At 36.5% G+C, this 18,382-nt stretch overlaps 1 protein-coding gene across 1 annotated transcript; it reads right to left on the bottom strand.

The window, feature by feature from the left end:
- Nucleotides 1–13,403: 13,403 nt before the first annotated feature.
- LOC127417618 (exosome complex component RRP40-like) lies at nt 13,404–15,452 on the bottom strand. Its single transcript, XM_051657664.1, has 4 exons — nt 15,173–15,452; nt 14,452–14,601; nt 14,159–14,310; nt 13,404–14,011 (listed from the first exon to the last, which is right to left on the bottom strand). The coding sequence occupies exons 1-4, from the start codon at nt 15,398–15,400 to the stop codon at nt 13,804–13,806; spliced, it is 738 nt and encodes a 245-aa protein (XP_051513624.1). The 5' UTR covers nt 15,401–15,452; the 3' UTR covers nt 13,404–13,803.
- Nucleotides 15,453–18,382: the final 2,930 nt, after the last annotated feature.

Below are 18,382 nucleotides of genomic sequence, written 5' to 3'. Positions count from 1 at the left end.
GAGGGTGAGTAAATAATGAGGGAATTTTCATTTTTGGGTGAACTATCCCTTTAATACCAGGTGTAAACGGGGTCATAAGGTCAATGTTCAGTATCGTATGACTTCAAAAGCTGTGGAATATAGCACCCCAGTTGAATGGACCATTTTTAAGATACTTTTATAATGCTTATACATCCATTTTGAAACTTGAAATCTCGGCAACAAAAAGAGTGACTTGTGCATTCTTCAAAATGTCTCCTTTTGTGTTCCATCGAAGAAAGAAAGTCATACGGATTGGGAACGACATGAGGGTGAATAAATAAAGACTATTCCTTTATGTGTGGTTGCAAGGCAAGTTTGTTAGTTGAAGATGTGTTTACATTTTCTTGACATTTATGACAATGTCAGCGATCTTAAAACTGATATAAATCGTTTGTGAGGAGGCATTTCTTTTTCCTGTGTAGGAGCGAGTTGACCTTAAACGTTTGATGCAGAAAACAAAGGGCCACTTGGCTGTCATGTTCCGGAATACCGAGCCCTCTAAGGCACGTGTCCTGTCTGATTTCCATGTTGGTTTAAGGTCTAACAGGGATGTTATGACAACAAGGGCAGAGTTGCGGAGTTGCAGAGCACCAGGCAGGTAAAGTCAACATGGACCCTGATAAACTGTTTCAAAAATTATAATGCAAATAAGTCGTGTATATAGTGCCTCCTGAATATTTGGACACGTAAGCCACTCTTAAAAATGAGTGAATTTCATTGTGTTCAACAAAACATTAACAGCAAGTTTCATTTATTGTAAAGAAAGAAGGCACAAGAACACTTTTCAAGCAAAACATTTCACAAAAATACGTTTGTTAGGTTTTCAATGATCTAACAAAAGATAGACAGTTATACAATATAATGGTGCTATTTGCTTCACAAATGCCTGGAGATTTAAGAAACCCCTTAATAAGTGTTAAACTCTGGTGTGTACTACGGACATGAATGATACCTCAAATCGTGCAGCCTGTTGAGGAGAGGTGTGCTATTACCTTTACAAGCAATCAGACTTACAATTTTCTGAGATAGGGCATGTTAAATGCATGTTTTCTTAGATTAAATGTTGATCATTTAAAGCAAATTAAGTTTTACTTTCAAGAAGTGCAAAACATAAAAGGCACTGCAATTGTGGATTCACCCTTTTAATGGTAGAACAGTAATAATAGTAGAATGAGGAGTTCCAGCAGAAGATGCTGTCAAGCAGAGTCTGTGTTCAGCTGCAGAAACCTGCTGGCCTGCTGGAGGTTGAGAGTCGAGTCCTCATCGCACGACTCTGGAATGGGAGAGACTGCAGCTGCTGACACAGGAAGTCTGTCACCCCCTAGGAGAACCGGGAGGGGGAGAGCCAGGACTATACTGTAATGTCACAAGGAAAGCATGCAAGCTTTACAAAGGAACTTTCTGCAGACTTAGGTGGGATGTTTATCCACACTGAACCCTGCAGATAAAAAATAGGCTAGTACAGTTTGAACCATCTTCTGTTCCATGATTGTCTTTGGGTAAAATCTCACAAAAACATGACCAGGTCAGAGAGAGAGAGAGAGAGAGAGAGAGAGAGAGAGAGGAATTACATTTGCATTAACTTTGCATTAAGAAAATGAAGCCCATTTTTAGGACCATTAAAAACATTTCCCTCAAATTCTCATTACCGTGATGTGGATGGACATTTTACTTTTGAGGGTTTTTTTGTAATTTATTTTTATTCTCAATGATGATTCTCCTTAGATTCTCATTACTGTAATACAATTAGTTTTATTAAAATTAAAGGAAGATAATATATATATATATATATATATATATATATATATATATATATATATATATATATATATATATATACACGGACAATAAATGCTACAGTAAAAAAAACTGGTTAACTTGTAGTTACTTCACCATGTATGGTGAAAAATTACATATTAAATATATATACTGAATATAAGACAATACATGTAATATTATGGTTAAATATTGTTAAAAAATATATATATATACTGTATAGCTTTGAGAAGTACAAATGATGATGATTTACCTTAATGGTAAAAATGTATATTATGTTTAACAAAACAATTTATGTACTTCTATGGTAAATTATTGTTAATTATGGTGAAAAACAATATTCAAGTGCTTTCAGAAGTCCCTGCATTACTTTTCATTATAATTTTCAAATGTGTATGTTTCTTCTTATTTTTGATGTCTGTTATGTACAGTATGTGGGGGTGTTTTATGTTACATTTTATTTGTTTCGTTAATGTTAAATGCATTATTTTAGTGTCACGTGTTATCCTGTCCCTGATGGTGTTTTGTGTTTAGGGTTTGGGTTAGAGACACTGTTCAAAAAAGAATAATTTTTAGATTTATGCATTTTAATTTCCTACCAAAGTTCCATAAAATTGAAGTGAGTAGTCTTTAACAAAATAAAATAAAAAACTAAATAAGATTTCATTTTATTAGTTTATTCTGTGCTAAGGGGTGGGTGAAATACCAAGCGCAGAGTTGCCAGATCTCACAAGAGAAACAAGCAACCTGGTCTGGAAAGATAAACCCAAAATAAGCCACTTGCCTCACCAAAATGAGCGAAAATAAGCAATACATTTTTTTCCTGTGTGGTGGATTTGTCAGCATAGAAATCATAACAAGCATGCAGTTAATTAACAGTTAAGTATAATTTTAATTACAGATCTACTTCTCAGTCGAATCTGTATTAATGCATCATATCTAACAATAATTAAGTGAAAATTTGGAAACAACTGAGAAATGTACTGTTTACCTCTAATAATGTTTTCCTTGAATCTGGATTAGCCATGCATGTATATGTAGAAATTATTCATAGTTGTTAAAAAGGACATCCACAGCACACAGAAATGTGTGATGCAGCAGTTTCCTTCAGGATAAAAGCACATATTTCATTTTTCCAGGCAACATGAAGCGATGTAGTTTAAAAATATACTTTTATAAACCCTTTGGCCTTTGGTTTCTTGAAAAAGTACCAGAATGAAATTAACCGGTCATAACTGGTTACCAGCATTTAAAAATAAGGTTATGATAATATGGCCTGCACATGTTCTTGAGATTCACACAGTTTTAGTTGTTTGCCAATCACAAGCTGGTTATGCTGGTTATGCTGGTTACGCTGGTTATGCTGGTTATGCTGGTTATGCTGGTTATGCTGGTTACTGTTGCTGTTATTCTTGCTTGACCAGTGCAGTCTAGTTGGGTGACCAGCCAAAACCAGTGTGAAAGTACTTACTTTACTGGCCAATATGCAATGAGATGGTTTTAACTGGTCATTTAAGACCAGTAGAACCAGTTTAACTGGTGTACATTATTTGCTAGATGGGTTGCCATAGGGTGTGCTGGGTGTTTGCAAGGGCTTTCAAGTGACTGATGTTCTGGTTGATTGCTAGGTGTTGGCTTATTCCTCAAGTCCAAAGAGCCTTTTGCGATAAAAACCGCCTGATTGCACATTATCCCTTTCATAACTCTCTAAGTTCACCTTAAAATTTATATTTTGTGTTGAACAGATTGTTGAAAATTAAGTAAAGATCTTTTTTTCTTTTTTTTTAAATAAATATGTACATTTCTGAGTAGAAGCTATTTATTTTTAAATGTTTTGGTTGTTGAACCAACAAATCGTTTGTTGTTGTTGTTTTTCAGCAGTTTACGCCATAATCTATACAGATTTTCATCTGAAACATTCAGTTAGTTTCAATCCCTTTATTATGAGCTGCACAGAGATTAGTTAAATGTGCAGGTCTTTAAGTCAAAGAGGCAAAACAAATTTAAAGAGTTTCCAAAAATGAAACATCTACTCACTGTCGTGTCATTTGAAACCTGTATGATTTTTATTTTTCCATGGAATGCAGAATACTGTATGCAAGAGTAGCCTGGATATCCTGCAAAATACTTTCTGTATCCATGGGGGAAAAATTATACAGATTTCCAAGGGTGAGTAGATGATGACAGAATTTCCATTTTTAGGAGAACTATCCCTTTACAAATAAGTCTCTACTCACATCTTGGCTCAATGAATGTCATATTTTATTTCGGGGAAAGAGTCAGTTTAGCAGCCGTTCTTACGTCAGCCTGGGTGAGAGACTTTGAACACTTTTGCTCTTTCTGCAGCCGTTTGCCACTGTCTTCTGCGTCTGCATATTCCATGAATGTGCATTTTATTCTGCTCCAGGGGCCTGAGCCCATGAACAGCTCTGAATCATGGACTGCACGCACTGTGCCAAAGAAAATAATCCCTGGCGAGGAAGGAGTATTAGCTAAACGCTCTCGCGCAAGCAGAGAAGACTGCTAAATCTTTAAAAACAAACACAAGCCTGACACTGACAGCTCTGTTGTCTGAGGGGATACAATGTCTTTCATAGCTCTGAATGCTCTGAAATGCTCTAAATACTGTGTTGACCTTTAGCAGATAACATTCCCTTATTTTTTAATTTGGCACTAGTCAGACTAGTCTGTTGACAATTTTGAATGGGAAAAAGCCTCTTTTTTCTGTACAATTTTTTTTACATGTGCAATTACTATACATGATATCTTGTAATTAGGGAAGTAAAGGGAGTGTCATACTTTTTCTAGAGATCATTTAACTGTATCTGTGTAGTGCAGAATGAGTCATCAAAATGTTTTGGACAGTTTTCCAGGAAAAGAAACACTGTACATTTTAAATTGGTCTATCTACTAAAAGTTCTTTTGGTAACTAGGAGTAGGAGTACACTAGCACAGAGATGGATTCAAAGCTAAAAGACACAGACCAAAAGCCAAAAAACTTGACTGGGGATCATGGGGTTTTTATATTACACATACCTCATAAGTTCAGTGCTAGCTAGTTCCCAGTGAAAAAGTATAAGGGAGTGTTATTAATGGTTAAAGTGGTGCTATATATATATATATATATATATATATATATATAGTGTGTGTGTGTGTGTGTGTGTCCAACATGATCACACGGGAATTTGTCGTGTTGTTTCCGAAAGTTCTGGTACACTAGGATCAGCCACATTGTGTAGACTCGCTGACAAGTGGCATCTCCTATCAGACATTTTTGCATCGGCTCCAATGTGTTTATCTTCTCATGTGGCGTGACTAGAAGTGCATTGCATCAGCAGCCTGGGACGTCCAAGTTCAAATCCCACGTTGAAACCAGGAGGTAAACACGTTTGCATAATAACTGACGAGCGCGATTCAGAGGTTGCATTTTTCCCTCTAAACATTATATTTTACTCCACTAATGGTTAGGTTTAGGTTTAGGTTTGGGCATACAGTTTAAAAATTATGCATTTTTCTTTACTCTTGAGTCTCCGATGTTTCCTGCTCACCATCCTCCCTCTGCTGTGCACAGCTGTCGTCATGCATTCGCTGTGGGCCTGGACGTTTGCCTGCACCGATCTGCAGCTGTACAGCCTCTGTTGTGGCCATATTCTTTCCACAGTCTTCTTCCCCATACTCATTCCCACAAAGCTCTTAAGTTCATCTTCTCCCTTGTCCTGTTCCTCCTCACCTCCCTGCTTGCCAAAATCTTCCACATTCATCTGTAAAGATACCCTAAAACACAAACAGATGTCCCTCAACAAATTGGATGCATCTCTGCTTCTCATTAACTCTTACAAGGTTGGCTGGATTACAGTGTGTTTGGCCTCGGCATTCTCAGCTCTGCCAAACACAGGAGGAACACAGGAATCATGGACTGAGGTGGACTGCTTGGCATATCCCAATGATCGCAAGCTCTAGAGTTTTATCCTAATATCACCGTTACTGGAGATTTGAGAAACCCCTAATCCTAATTGTTAAACTTCTGTACATACTATGGACAAGAATGATTCCTCAAATCATGCAGCTTGTTGAGGAGAGCTGTGCTATGACTTTTATAAGCAATCAGACTTACAATTTTCTCCTGGTAGATGATAAAACAACCTAAAAAAACACTGTTTAACACTGAAGGAGGAACTTGAAATATACTCAATATAGGGACTATACTGTAATATAGAAACCGGAGCATCCCCGACAGGGTATGTCCCACTATGTCCCACATCCCCTAACAGGAAACGGAGAGTTCTTGTAGCCTGTAGGGGTTTATTTTGAGATAACTGGCTGACTGTACATCATCCTGCTTATTACATAGCTAACAACCAAATAAACACACAACATAAAATATTGATTTGCGTGAAATCCACCTTCAGTTTGAGTTCTGTTGGTGTTTATTTTGTGAAAATGACCGTCTGATCCACATTATCCAGCTTATTGCAAGACTACTTGCAAAATAAACAAATAAATGCACATAAAACATTGATTTGAGTTTAAATTATTTTAATAGCTTACTTGTAGAGAACGCATGCGATCCAAGAAGCAGGAAAGATAGTTCGCAAATACCCGGATGAGCGGTCTGATATGCGGACGTTGTTACTGGGCAATATCAGACCACTAGTTGGCGCCACTGACCAATCAGAATCGAATATTCCAGAGAGCCGTGTAAAAAATTAATTAAATGAATAATCGTGAGTTCCTTGAACTTCTTTAGCTTTCAAATGCATAAAATTAAGATTTTTAGTACTACTAACTCAAACAATCAAGTACAGAACTGAGGTTGTGGGTAATACCCACAAACCCTTGCGTTTGAATAAATTAAGCACATTTGTTTGGTCAAAAGGAACTTATTTGGGCATTTAATTAGTTGTTGTTAAAAATTCATAGAGATTTCAGCTCTTTTCAGTATTATTGATGTTGTTTTACTGTTAATAACTGTTTCATGTAAAGTCACCATTAGATTGATTTTCTAGTTTTCTAGTTGTGCTGGCATAAAATTACCATAAATTGAATTTACTTAAAACTCGTGATGCAAAAATGCTAAGTATACTGTATATTTTAAGTAATTCCAACACATATATATATATATATTTTTTTTCTGTAGGCCGTGATTGATTCCACTGGGTCTCTAGAGTCTCGGTGACACATTCCTTTTCCCTCACCTCAGGCAAATCTGAGGGTAATATTTAACCTCTCTTTTGGCTGTGCCCTTACAGGTGTTTGTGTTGAAAATCAAAGCCTGATTGCACCCTTTATCTTATGAAAAGTTAGTGTTTCTCTGCAGAGATATTAAAACCTATCATTCCATGCCATTTATTCATGGAAACGAATGCACAAGGGCTTGTTCAGACAGGCTGGGGGAAGTTCATGTTTGCCTGTTTAACGTTGAAAGGATGTTGCTGAACCTATACAATGATGTAAATCACTGCTGAACCACCATAGTACGATGCATCGTTAGAGAAACAAACTAGTTAGTCACAACTGTTTCCCGAAACCCTAGTAACTATGTCGCACATCCATCGTTTGAACCACGTTGGTTCAACAATGTGGAGGTGTCATTAATTATGTTACTCAGGGGGTGAAGTAAAAACTTCTGCAGAGATTGAATTGATATCAAATTATAACAGCTCATTTACATGGTCAGAAAGCCGTTTATTGCGAGACTGCTGCTTAAGACATGAAACAGACGTTTACGTTTATATGCACTTTGTAAGTGGCGTACTCTTTACTACAGTATACAAGTGGTTCGGTCAGTAAGCAGCTCCACAGCAATATTATTTCCCCAGGACACTGCTGTAAATAATGAACATGGCATCTGAGTACTACTTCTGTTATTTTCTGTTCTCTGTTGTTTTGCTTTATTTTCACATGCCCCTCTGTTGCTGGTGTGTTTGTTTTCATTGCGACCTCTCGCAGCATTGAGCTGCAATAGTGGGGCTTCCCGCTTACCTCACTTTACTGCACTTGAGCACATACATTTGCGCACTCTTCAAAAACCAATAAGAAAGCCACTTTTATTCTTGACACAATGAGAGATATAGAATTAAATATATATGGAGTGAAAGATACAGACTGGGTCTGGCAAATGGGGCTCTGGTGAAGCTGTGTGGTGCTGCATGGCAACAAATATATGATTTTCAACTTGCTTTTCAGTGACAGAGAAGTTAAAACCCTTCACCATCTGAATTTAAATACAAAATATACAGTAATACCTCATTACCAAAAATACTGTCATTTTGTAATGTTTTGTGTTAGAGCTTTTCTAATACACATGGCATTCATCCAGTAGTTTAAGAAGTGGAAATGAGCATGTAAATGTGATACTTGTGACTTTATGCATCACAGTAGCATATCAGACCAAAATGTAAGCAATTATTGTGTGAATAATGTCTACCATGAATCCCTGTCATCCCTTTATTTTCAACTACCAGAATAATGTCATTAATAAATTAAGTATGATTATGAATCATATGGAATGAAATACAAACCTTTATTGTTTTGCAGTGGTAACCCACCATCACATACACTACAACAGTCAAGTAATGAAAGTTTACTATGCAAAGATTTAGCTCCTTGAAACAACCACACTGTCTTTTTCCAGAGCAGCCTATATTTCTCCTGAGGTTACCTGTGGGTTTTTCTTTGTATCCCGAACAATTCTTTTGGCAGTTGTGGCTGAAATCTTTCTTGGTCTACCTGACCTTGGCTTGGTATCAAGAGATCCCTGAATTTTCCACTTCTTAAGTGATTGAACAGTACTGACTGGCATTTTCAAGGCTTTGGATATCTTTTTATATCCTTTTCCATCTTTATAAAGTTCCATTACCTTGTTACGCAGGTCTTTTGACAGTTCTTTTCTGCTCCCCATGGCTCAGTATCTAGCCTGCTCAGTGCATCCACGTGAGAGCTAACAAACCCATTGACTATTTATACACAGACACTAACTGCAATTTAAAAAACCACAGGTGTGGGAAATTAACCTTTAATTGCCATTTAAACCTGTGTGTATTTGGGCATACTGGCTATATAAAATTATACTGTGATTTGGGAAATAATGTTTTACATATATGAAAGTGAAATATTTTGAAATGTGAATGAATGAATGTTACACTTACATAGCGCTTTGACACTACACTCTGTATGTACAGTACAGATAACTTTTTATTTCAGTGAAAATCACTAACATACATGTTATGTTTTATATATATTGCCAAATGTGAAATTTCTCTTTGGGAATGTTGTAACAAAGATATTCGCTTGTAAATAATATAATAACTCACAGGGGGTGTAAATAGGGGTGATAACTCTAAATAGAATACACCCAGCTGCGGTGAAATCAATGATGTTGACAATGCAAAATAACAAGGAACTATGATTCTAACCACAGGTGGAGAGCTGTAGTTCCAACTATACAACTTTGCAACACAGTTTGCGATTGTTTGTTGGAACTACGGTTTCGAGAAACACCAAATCGTTGAACTATGTTACTTGTGAGTATAGTTGATAACGATAGTTTTGGGAAATGCACCCCTGCTCTGGAATGTAAAATTAAATGCCTGTGGCATTGAACATTTAATAGCTTAACTTTGTGCTTTTATATTAATCGTGGCTTTGAGGTTGGCACATGTAATGTGAGGCAGATTTGTGTTCTCATAGAAAAAGACCTCAAAAACATTGTTCGTTTACTAACTCAGTTCTTCCATGCCCCTGGTACTACCTTGGTTCTCTGCATACATCAATGGATTCATTCATCACATCTGTCAGTGCATGGCGAGTTTCAATGAGAAAAATGTGTCCAGACACATCTTTCCATGTAGATCAGCATCTTAGAGTCATATACAGGAACTGAAACTTAGTACTCAGAGCCCATGGGAGCTCACTGTTCGCTTGGACAGACAAAAGCTGCATCTGATAGTGCTGTTTAATTGGTTAAGTTTGAACCAACGCGTCAAACCACTTGATTCTGATTGTCAGTAGCAGCATTCTGCAGACAAATGTTTTCGTATAATGACCGCTCAACTGAAATATTGACCATTGTTGTTCCATTGCAACTGATTTCCTTCACAATTGTGTAATTTCATGTCTGTTGGATCACTCCACTGTCTTGCTTTTCTTACATAATAAAATAATTTCAGATCAAATAATGTCCATTCATGTATTCATTTAGTAAGTAGCCATATAATAAGTAGGATAGTGTACAGTTAGTGCTGGTCAGCGACAGAAATTAACCAGAGCTCAGAGCCAAGAACAAGCATATAGGGGCAAAAAATGCCCGTTGAAAACACCTCTATTTTTACCCAGTTATTTAAAGCTGAAATGTCTAACTTTTTCTGGTATTCAAAATAATCCTATCCCAGTTTAAAGGTGCACTAAGTAATCTTTTCTCCATTAAAAAAGCTTTACTTTTTTTTTACCTAAAGAAATTAATTGTAAGTTTGAAACATTAACCTTATAAAAGCTGTTTTATTCTACATGGGGCAGGGGCACCTCATGGGGGCTGCCATTTTAGAATCACATGACAAGCTGAATACTACTCGCTTAATCTCAGTAAACGTCTTGTTATTGGACACTTTCACTCTTGGATTAAATTAATCCTGACTGACTGTGAATAATGAATTTCTATAATGGCATCTGTAACTTAAAAACTATCGATTTTGAATGATGCTGCATCCACACCACTAGGTGTCACTGTAAGTCCAAGATGACACAAACAAACAGTTACTGAGTGCACCTTTAATATGCAGAGACAACTAAAAGTAAGCCGTTCGTTGGTTAATTTTCTTGAAAATGGCAAACTCTGTCTCTGTGGCGCTATGAAAATTTCTCTGTTTGCTTTGAGCGACCCGTCTCAAGACAGACAACAACATTGACTAGACCAATGGCTTGAGATGGAGGCAGGACTATCTGTTTGTTTGACCAACAACAGACGGGGCCGTTTTCTGAAAGCTGTTTTGAAAACAATGATTTTGTGCAATTCCGCACACAACATTTTCTTTTGAGAACTGCCTTTTTTAGTTACCTAACGTCATTGTTAGGACACGAACACAGACGCAAGCGCTTGGCCAACGCATGGCCTATGTGTGGTCCCGTTGTACACACTTTAGGTGCGCTCTTGCGTTGCTCTAGCGGTTACAAACCTCATACCACAAGGGGGAGATATAGTTTTTTTTTTAGGCGCCACGAAACCGAATTACAAAAATTTTACTCTGTGGTCCGGTGTTTTATGAAGTCAAAAAGCCACCCCAACATGTCCAAAATGACTGGATATCCACAGCTAGTTGCGGCATCTCTGGAGCGGACGCCTTTCCATTTGTTCCTGGCTCGGACAAAACTGTCCCATAGTTGTTTCCATTTTCTCTTTACAGTGTCGTTATCAGAATTTTGGGAAGCTGCAATTTCTTGCCAAGCATTTTCAATCACTGTTTTATTCGAATGGAGAGGGGACGAATGGTCGTAAATATGTTTGTATAATTTAACTTGTTCGGCAAGACTCTCCACAAATTGCTGCTCTGCCATGACAGTTGTTGACTGAAAACAGAAAATCCGCTCTAGCGCCCCTTGCGGCAACGCAGAGAATGCAGAGTGTACTTGCGTTGGGTTCTGAATTGAGCGCTGACGCATTTCACTACGCAATGACGCGTGGAATCGAGTTTGCGTAGCAAGGTGCGTCTGCGTTCACGTACTTGGTGAAGTATGTTTGGGCCTAGTGTGGACGTTGCCTATTTTAACTTAGTTATGGCTTTTGTGCCTCTAAATTACTGCTACTTTTGTATTTGATATACATTTTTAGGTAATATCCAGAAGTTTCATTGTGCTGTATTTGGTAACACTTTACAATAAGGTTCCATTCGTTAACATTAGTTACTGCATTAGGTATCATGAACAAACTATTAACAATATATTATTTACAGCATTCATTAATCTAAGTTAATGTTAGTTAATCAAAGTACAATTGATCAGTGTTAGTTCATAGTAAATTAACTAATGTTAACAAATACAACTTTTGATTTTATTTATTTTTTAATTAACATTAACTAAGATTAATAAATGCTGTAAAAGTATTGTTCATTGTTATTTCATGTTAACTAATGTTGTTAACTAATGATAACAAATGAAACCTTATTGTAAATTGTTACCCGGTATCTTTAGATGGTGAGAACAATACCCACATTAAAGTTAGAAAAACTTATTTTGACTGAACCCAGTCATTACTTCAGAATAAAGGCTGACAGCATGGTCAGGACTAACTTAGTAAGTTCTTTCTTATTACCTTCTTTCTTATCTCTGAAGTTGTGTAATTAATTTAAAATACTACTCCAAAATGATTTGAACTTTACAGTATGTGCCTGTTAAGATGACTTCACTACAACAGCTGTGGAAAACTAGCAAGGAAGATGAGTCATCTGATCCAGCGAGGGAACCCTGGGACTATAAAGTGAAGCAGTGATAAAGGTAAGATTTTACTCCAACCCTGCCTGCCTACTGTGTACTTTGTTACCCTTTGTTACAGTATTATATTGTAGAGATTACTATGAGACTCTCCCATATCATTTAAGTAGGGGCCTACCTATCTATAGCCAGGACTGGATCTCTTCAATTCCTGTTTAAGGAAATGGCAAAGAACAGAGGGCTGTCACATGCCTGGGAGCAAAACTACTTAAAGGGATAGTTCACCCAAATATAAAATTATCTTATCATCACCCTCATGCCATCCCAGATGTGTATAACTTTCAGAAGAATATTTCAACTCTGTTGGTCCATACAATGCAAGTGAATGGTGACCAAAACGTTGAAGCTCCAAAAAGCAAATAAAGGCAGCTTAAAAGTAATCCAAAAGACTGCAGTGGTTTAATCCATGCCTTCTGAAGTTATATGATAGGTGTGGGTGAGAAACAGATCAATATTTAAGTCCTTTATATACTACAAATTCTCCTCCCTGCCCAATAGGTGGCGATATGCACAAAGAATGTGAATCATCAAAAACAAAAGAACTCTTAGGAGGGAAGAGCGCTTAGGGGGGCTGTTAGAAAGTGGAGATTTATAGTAAAAAAGGACTTAAATATTGATCTGTTTCTCACTCACACCTATCATATCACTTCTAAAGACAAGAGTCTGAATTTTGGTCACCATTCACTTGCATTGTTTGGACCTACAGAGCTGAAATATTTTTGTAAATATATTTATTTGCATTCAGCAGAAGAAATAGTCACACACATCTGGGATGACATGAGGATGAATAAATGAGAGCATTTTCATTTCTGGGTGAACTATCCCTTTAAATGGATAATATTCCACATGCCTGTGAAAAAGGTTTACGTATTTCACAATAACCAGATATAAAATTATGCTGGTTAGTCAATGCTTTTCTCTCTCCAAACATCTTAAGTAATTTCCTGCAATTACCAATAAAATAACTTTAACCTCAAACCAGCTAAAAAACAAGAGTCTCCACCTCCTGGAAATAGACGACAAATTCAGACAGCAACCAAAGAAATTATGTAGTTATAAACCTTTAATCAAATTGTAAATCACTGGAGAAAAAAAAAAAAAAAAAGTTTGCATCAGCCATTTCCCCAGATGGAATAATTTCTATATTTAGTGCAAAATGTGAGTGCTAGACTTTTAAGTGAACACTAACTGACAATGGTTTGATCAAGAAGTTTATTTTTATTTATTTTTTTTACACACAAAAATGTATTGTTCTTAAAGCAAAAATATTTCCTGTTGACTTTTTTTTTTTTTAAGAGAAATAATGACTTCTCCATGGTGATCAGTCCGACAACCTAGACAAAGCATAGCAAGTCTCCTGTTTTGTCTCCAAAACTGGGACTACAGATCATTTCCGCCCCCGTTACTCTTGGATATTAAATATCTCCAGAGGGTTTTGCCCATTGTGGTGGACACTTGACAGCTGCTGAGTGTACTTCAAGCATGTCCGGTTGTAATCTGGGAAATTGGTCTTTGATGTGTCCACTAGAGGGAGCCTTCTGCCACCCTCTTGAACAGCATCTGTCTCTGCTGGGAAGTCATGTTCTCGCAGGTCTCCAGTAGATTGGCCACTATCAGTGTCTGCTGAACAGTCTTTGCCTTTACCCAAACTCTGCCATTCATCCCACCAACCAACTCGAAGGGGAAAATCTTCTCCAGGTCCTTCACTATTTCACTTTGTGGAGCCAGAAGCCTGGAAGGAAGGACAAATGTTATTCTTTTTAGCTTTGAGACAAAATAATAGGTTAGGTGAAATTCAGCTAATACTGGTGCATGATTTCAAAGCCATATTAAATTCTCCAGCAAGTAATAATGACTTGCTGGACTGCAGTCTACAAACCTGCGCACTAGTCCCAGTGACACTTTAAAGAGCAGCCCGTCAGCTCCAAACACCCCCATCCCATTGGCCCTGCCACAGCTGTCTATACACACCAGCTCGGGCTCCATGTCTTTGTTTGCAATTGTAAACTGACCGTACACCAGATCTCCCACCTGCAGAACAAAAGCACACAGACACAATTCAATGTTATGTGCTGTCCTTTATTTAACTATTACTTTAATTGGGTCCTGTTTCCCCATACAGATCACCTATGAACGATAGTAAGGGTCTGGGAAGTGTACATGAGCGAGTACCTGCACATTAGGTCTGTTTCTCTTGGTAGCTCCCTCAAATGCCAGGTATGAAAGAGATGCCTGCTCACTTCCTCCAACATCCACTTTAAATACATCTCCAGACTTTGCTGTCACAATGCCGATCACACTTTCACCCTTGGCTGGTACATACTGGAAGAAATTAAGATCAATCTAAGAATGCATAAATACGTTTCATGACAAATGTCTAAAACTAACTTATTTTACAATTAACCCTTTCAGATCCAAGCACTGACATTAATGTAGTATTGTCTTTTTTCCTCCTTTAAAGTGTTTTTTTAAAGCCACATATGATTACAAAAATCTTGATTTTTAATGCATTTTTTTCAGAGTGAATTTTGTGTGAATTTAGCAAGCTGTGACATTAAAAATGCATCCCACCACCCCCCCAACTTCTGCTATGATGCAGTACAGTTCAGAGAGTCAGCTCTTGTTATATGTACTTTTCTTATTACAGTTTTTAATAATAATAATAAATAATAATAAAAGTATTATATAACTGCTTTGAAGAAGCAATTCTGCCACACTGAGTCTCTAAGGGTTAACTGATTTTATTGTAATATGATTGAGTAATATTTCCTAAATAATTATGGAAGATTTACACAACTGACTTACAGTAATGCAAATTAAACAATGCAAATAATAATAATAAAAACATTAAAGCACTGTAAGTGAACACAAAGTGAGAGTGTTGTCATGTCACCCGTCTCTGCTGAGAGTCTATCCAGTAGAGATTTGGCTGTTTATGGCGCAGAACTCCACTTTTACACACGTGAACTTCCTCCCCGGTTCTTCGGAGGCCTGGACCGCATATTATCTTTTCGCCTTTGATATTACCGTCTTCTGTTTCTGGTGCTGCAAATGAGAACACATCGCCAGGTAACAGCACTTCGCCTATTTTCTCTTTGAAACGAGCATGGAAAGTGTCCATGGCAAAATCCAACGTGAGTGCCCTGTGTTTGTGTACTTCCTGTATCAAGAAAGGAAGTTGGCGCGTATACTTTCCAAAATAAAGGTTTAAAATAAAAATCTTAAAATGTAATAATAATAATAAAATAATAATAATTAAAAAATTAATAAATGTACTAAATACGCTGGCCCAGGGGCACACAACACAACAAAATTCGCAAAGCAAATAAAAGCTGTAAACACAACGGAAATTAAAAAAGGCACAACAAAATTAAGCCCCAACACAACAAAAACACACAACAATGAAAATAAGCCACAACGCAAAAGAAAAGCCACAACACAACAAAATTAAATCACTTCAAAACAGAAAAGCCACAACACAACAAAATGAAGCCACAACAAAACAGAAAAGCCACAACACAACAAAATGAAGCCACAACAAAACAGAAAAGCCACAACACAACAAAATGAAGCCACAACAAAACAGAGAAGCCACAACACAACAAAAACCCACAACAATGAAAATAAGCCACAACGCAACAGACTTAAATCACTACAAAACAGAAAAGCCACAACACAATGAAATTAAGCCACTACACATCAAAATTAAGCCACAACACAACAAAAACCCACAATGAAAATAAGCCACAATGCAACAAAAAAGCCACAACACAACAAAATTAAGCCACGACACAATGAAATTAAGCCACAATACAACAAAATTAAGCCACAACACAACAGAAAACCCCTAATCAACGTAAAAAAATAATAATAAAAAAAACCAAAAAAAACCCACAACACAACGAAAAAGCCACAACAAAACAGAGAAGCCACAACACAACAAAATTCCACAACAATGAAAATAAGTCACAATGCAACAGAAAAGCCACAACACAATGAAATTAAATCACTTCAAAACAGAAAAGCCACAACACAACAAAATGAAGCCACAACAAAACAGAGAAGCCACAACACAACAAAAACCCACAACAATGAAAATAAGCCACAACGCAAAAGAAAAGCCACAACACAACAAAATTAAATCACTTCAAAACAGAAAAGCCACAACACAATGAAATTAAGACACTACACATCAAAATTAAGCCACAACACAACAAAAACTCACAATGAAAATAAGCCACAATACAACAAAAAAGCCACAACACAACAAAATTAAGCCACGACACAATAAAATTAAGCCACAATACAACAAAATTAAGCCACAACACAACAGAAAACCCCTAATCAACGTAAAAAAGAAAAAGAAAAAAAAGCCACAACACAACAAAAACCCACAACAATGAAAATAAGCCACAACGCAACAGAAAACCCCTAATCAATGTAAAAAAAGAAAAAAGAAAAAAAAAGCCACAACACAACAAAAACCCACAACAATGAAAATAAGCCACAACGCAACAGAAAAGCCACAACACAACAAAATTAAGCCACAACACAAAAAACCCACAATGAAAATAAACCACAATGCAACAAAAAAAGCCACAACACAACAAAATTAAGCCACAACACAAAAACCCACAATGAAAATAAACCACAATGCAACAAAAAAAGCCACAACACAACAAAATTAAATCACTACAAAACAGAAAAGCCACAACACAAAGAAATTAAGCCACAACACAACAAAATTAAGCCACAACACAAAAAAATCCTCAATGAAAATAAAGCACAATGCAACAAAAAAAGCCACAACACAACAAAATTAAATCACTACAAAACAGAAAAGCCACAACACAACAAAATTAAGCCACAACACAACAAAATTAAGCCACAACACAACAAAATTAAATCACTACAAAACAGAAAAGCCACAACACAACAAAATTAAGCCACAACACAAAAAACCCTCAATGAAAATAAACCACAATGCAACAACAAAAAAAAAAAGCCACAACACAACAAAATTAAGCCACAACACAAAAAACCCTCAATGAAAATAAACCACAATGCAACAACAAAAAAAAAGCCACAACACAACAAAATTAAGCCACAACACAAAAAACCCACAATGAAAATAAACCACAATGCAACAAAAAAAGCCACAACACAACAAAATTAAATCACTACAAAACAGAAAAGCCACAACACAATGAAATTAAGCCACAACACAACAAAATTAAGCCACAACACAAAAAACCCTCAATGAAAATAAACCACAATGCAACAAAAAAAGCCACAACACAACAAAATTAAGCCACAACACAAAAAACCCACAATGAAAATAAACCACAATACAACACAAAAAAAGCCACAACACAACAAAATTAAGCCACAACACAAAAAACCCTCAATGAAAATAAACCACAATGCAACACAAAAAAAGCCACAACACAACAAAATTAAATCACTACAAAACAGAAAAGCCACGACACAATGAAATTAAGCCATTACACAACAAAATTAAGCCACAACACAACAAAATTAAGCCACAACAAAACAGAAAAGCCACAACACAATGAAATTAAGCCATACCTAAACAAAAAATGTGTTGTTTAAAAATATTTATTTTCTGTTAATTTTGTTGTGTAGTGGCTTAATTTTGTTGTGTTATGGCTTATTATGTTGCATTGTGGCTTATTTCCATTGGGTTGTGGCCTTTCTGTTGTGTTGTGTCTTAATTTTGTTGTGTTGTGGTTTATTTGCATTGTGTTTTAACATTTGTTTGCTTTGCTAATTTTGTTGTGTTGTGCACCCCTGGGACACTGTAACTAACCAAATGATACATCACAATAAAAAGCAATCAAATCAAACAAGAATTCATATACTAGCTAAAAAGAAGGGGGAAAAAGTATTCAGGAACACATTAATTCCTAATTCAACACATTACTTTAAAATGTTTTTGAAAATTGAAACTTAGTTACCACTCACGTGGAATCACAATCAGCTTTATTGCCAATTATGCTTACACATACAAGGACTTTGTCATGGTGACAGAAGCTTCCAGTGCACAAACAAATACAACGACAAGACAGAGATAATAATAATC

This window comes from Myxocyprinus asiaticus, chromosome 27, assembly GCF_019703515.2.
Source record: "Myxocyprinus asiaticus isolate MX2 ecotype Aquarium Trade chromosome 27, UBuf_Myxa_2, whole genome shotgun sequence".
Taxonomy (NCBI): domain Eukaryota; kingdom Metazoa; phylum Chordata; class Actinopteri; order Cypriniformes; family Catostomidae; genus Myxocyprinus; species Myxocyprinus asiaticus.
The sequence above is the reverse complement of the archived record's forward strand: the minus strand, read 5'-3'. Positions and strand labels throughout refer to the sequence as shown.